The sequence below is a fragment of the Leiobunum rupestre genome, chromosome 2 (assembly GCF_980474605.1).
Source record: "Leiobunum rupestre chromosome 2, qqLeiRupe1.1.hap1, whole genome shotgun sequence".
In the NCBI taxonomy this organism is placed as follows: domain Eukaryota; kingdom Metazoa; phylum Arthropoda; class Arachnida; order Opiliones; family Sclerosomatidae; genus Leiobunum; species Leiobunum rupestre.
This window is the reverse complement of record NC_143385.1, coordinates 32313277-32315560: the sequence shown is the minus strand read 5'-3', so window position 1 is coordinate 32315560 and position 2284 is coordinate 32313277. Positions and strand designations below refer to the sequence as shown.

At 43.7% G+C, this 2284-nt stretch overlaps 1 protein-coding gene across 1 annotated transcript; it reads right to left on the bottom strand.

Annotated features, from left to right (window-relative positions):
• LOC149957348 (uncharacterized) lies at window positions 1-2034 on the bottom strand. The gene has a single exon (XM_090166983.1). The coding sequence runs from the start codon at window positions 2032-2034 to the stop codon at window positions 1-3; it is 2034 nt and encodes a 677-aa protein (XP_090023109.1).
• Window positions 2035-2284: the final 250 nt, after the last annotated feature.

The window sequence follows — 2284 nt, the reverse complement described above, 5'->3', positions numbered from 1 at the left end:
TTACAACTGCCTAACTGTTTTATTCCGATGCGCGCGCCACCTAGAGGCGGTAGGCCAAACTATGAAAATATCTAGAACTGATATCACTACAGTTATTTCACGCGATGTTTCATCTAATTCGATCTGGTGGTACCCCTTGTTCAAGTCTAGTCTGGAGAAAACGGTCATTCCGTTCATGTTATATATGAGGTCTTCCATTTTTGGTGGAGTGTGCCGTTCTCGTTTGATCGCGGTATTTGGAATGCGCATGTCAACACAAACTCGTATACTGGAATTCGGAGTTAGTAAGCCGGTATGAGATTCGGCGTTAAGGTGTGGTCCTTCATTTTCATTAGCTTCTTCGTTTTTTTGAGATTGAGTAATATGACTTGGTTTTTTCGGAACTATGACCAACGGAGATAGCCAGGTTGTAGGACCGACTGCCCGCTCAATAATGTCCTCACGTTCGAGTTCTTGAATTTCTTGTTTGACTTGTTCTCTAAGATGGAATGGTATGCGTTGATGATTAACCGCGACTGGTGAGACAAACGGATCAATATGTAGATGCGCTTTAAAATTGACCATTTTGCCAATTCCACTGAAGAGTTGTTGATATTCGTTTATGAGCGTAGTCCATCTACTTTCTTGAGGAGATGTCAACGAGGCGGATAAGTTCATGAGATCCGGGAGTAAATTTAATCTTTGAAGGGTGGACGCACCAATTATATTATACGCTGTCTTCTCAGGGTGTAAAACGTGAAACGTTGCTTCGGATGATTGTGTTTGGTAAGTTAGTTCGGATGAAAATTTCCCCAGTAGAGGAAGTGATTCCACTGACGCGAATGGAAAGACCCGAATGTTCGACGACGTTAGAACTGGTCGGGTTTTTAAACTTTGATAAGTATCATAATTCAAAATGTTAACACAGGCTCCAGTGTCAATTAGCGCTTTCACATTCGTGCCTCCAACGTTGAATATCTGTATTAGATTGTGTCTGTCCGATCTATCCAAGGGAGGTAAAATAGGGTAGAATGGATTGCTAATACCGGAATCAGAAAAGGGTGTTAGCGTATATAAGTGAGTGAGAGTCGGGGATGCTTCTGAATGAGGGTCTGGTTGCTCGGTGTCAATTTGGTGGATTTCGGTAGTGGTGTATTTAGTGTCGTGTTGTTTCATTTCCATTTGTTTTGTTCGACAAAAACCTTCAAAATGGCCGTAGCGTCCACACCACGAGCACTGCTCGGTTTGCGCAGGGCAGCCAAATCGTCCACGTTGATGGGGAAACTGACCTCCACAATTGTAGCAGCTAAGATGAGAGTTCCGTGACGGGTAAGTTTGACGTGTCTGCACAGGTTGAGCTCGTCGTGAAATTGTAGTACTTTGCGGGGTAGCAGTGGGACGGTCAGAGTGTGATTCAAGCTGACGTGGGTGACGTGATGCGTTACGGCGAATCGTATCAACGGAGCTGCGTGATGAAATGATGTCTGACGATTCCTGATTTTCAATCTTTGTCGCTTGTTCGTCAGCTTGTTCATAGGACCTAGCAGTTGTCAAGAGTTCATCTAATGTGATGGCAGGATCACGAAGAGCGATTCGACGTAGGTGTCGTGAAGTGCAAGTTTGTATTATATGACGTAGAATCTCCACGTCGGGATCGGCGAATCCACAGGTTTTTGACAATGATCGTAGACGAGTGTGGTATTCGTCGATACACTCAGACTCACGTTGGCGCGCACCTCTGAACTTGAAAATTTCGTAAGTGGTGTAACGGCGGGGTAGAAAATGATTATTTAGTATTTGAACTGCAGCGTCGAATGCATTAAGAGCAAGGGCTGGCGGTTGTGGAGGTGGTGGGATGGGCAAGGTATCGTATATATTCTGGACCTCGTCACCAGCGTATAGTAATAGGAGATTCTTCTTGCGGGCTGGATCGTTAATGTCATACGCAATGAGAAAGGTATTAAATCGCTTGAGATACTTTTCCCATCTGGTGCCAACGTCATCGCGATTTTCTTGCACGGAAAATGGTGGAAAATTGGTCAGTTGCAGAGTCATTGTTTGAAAAGTTCGTTTGTTCGATTGTTTTTGAAAAGTTGGCGCGTGTTTTGTCGCGGGCTTTAGAAGAAAAGATGCTAGCGTTAGGCTTACTATATTCGTTGTGGAATGGAAGAACGATGCAATCAATGTTACGATGAAGTTTATAGAAGTTAGGTGTGGGTTCGATGAATCTCCGTCGCCAATATCGTGTCCTCCGTTTTTCAATATGGATTTGATACTAGTTAAACTTATTGGTTTTATAATTTAT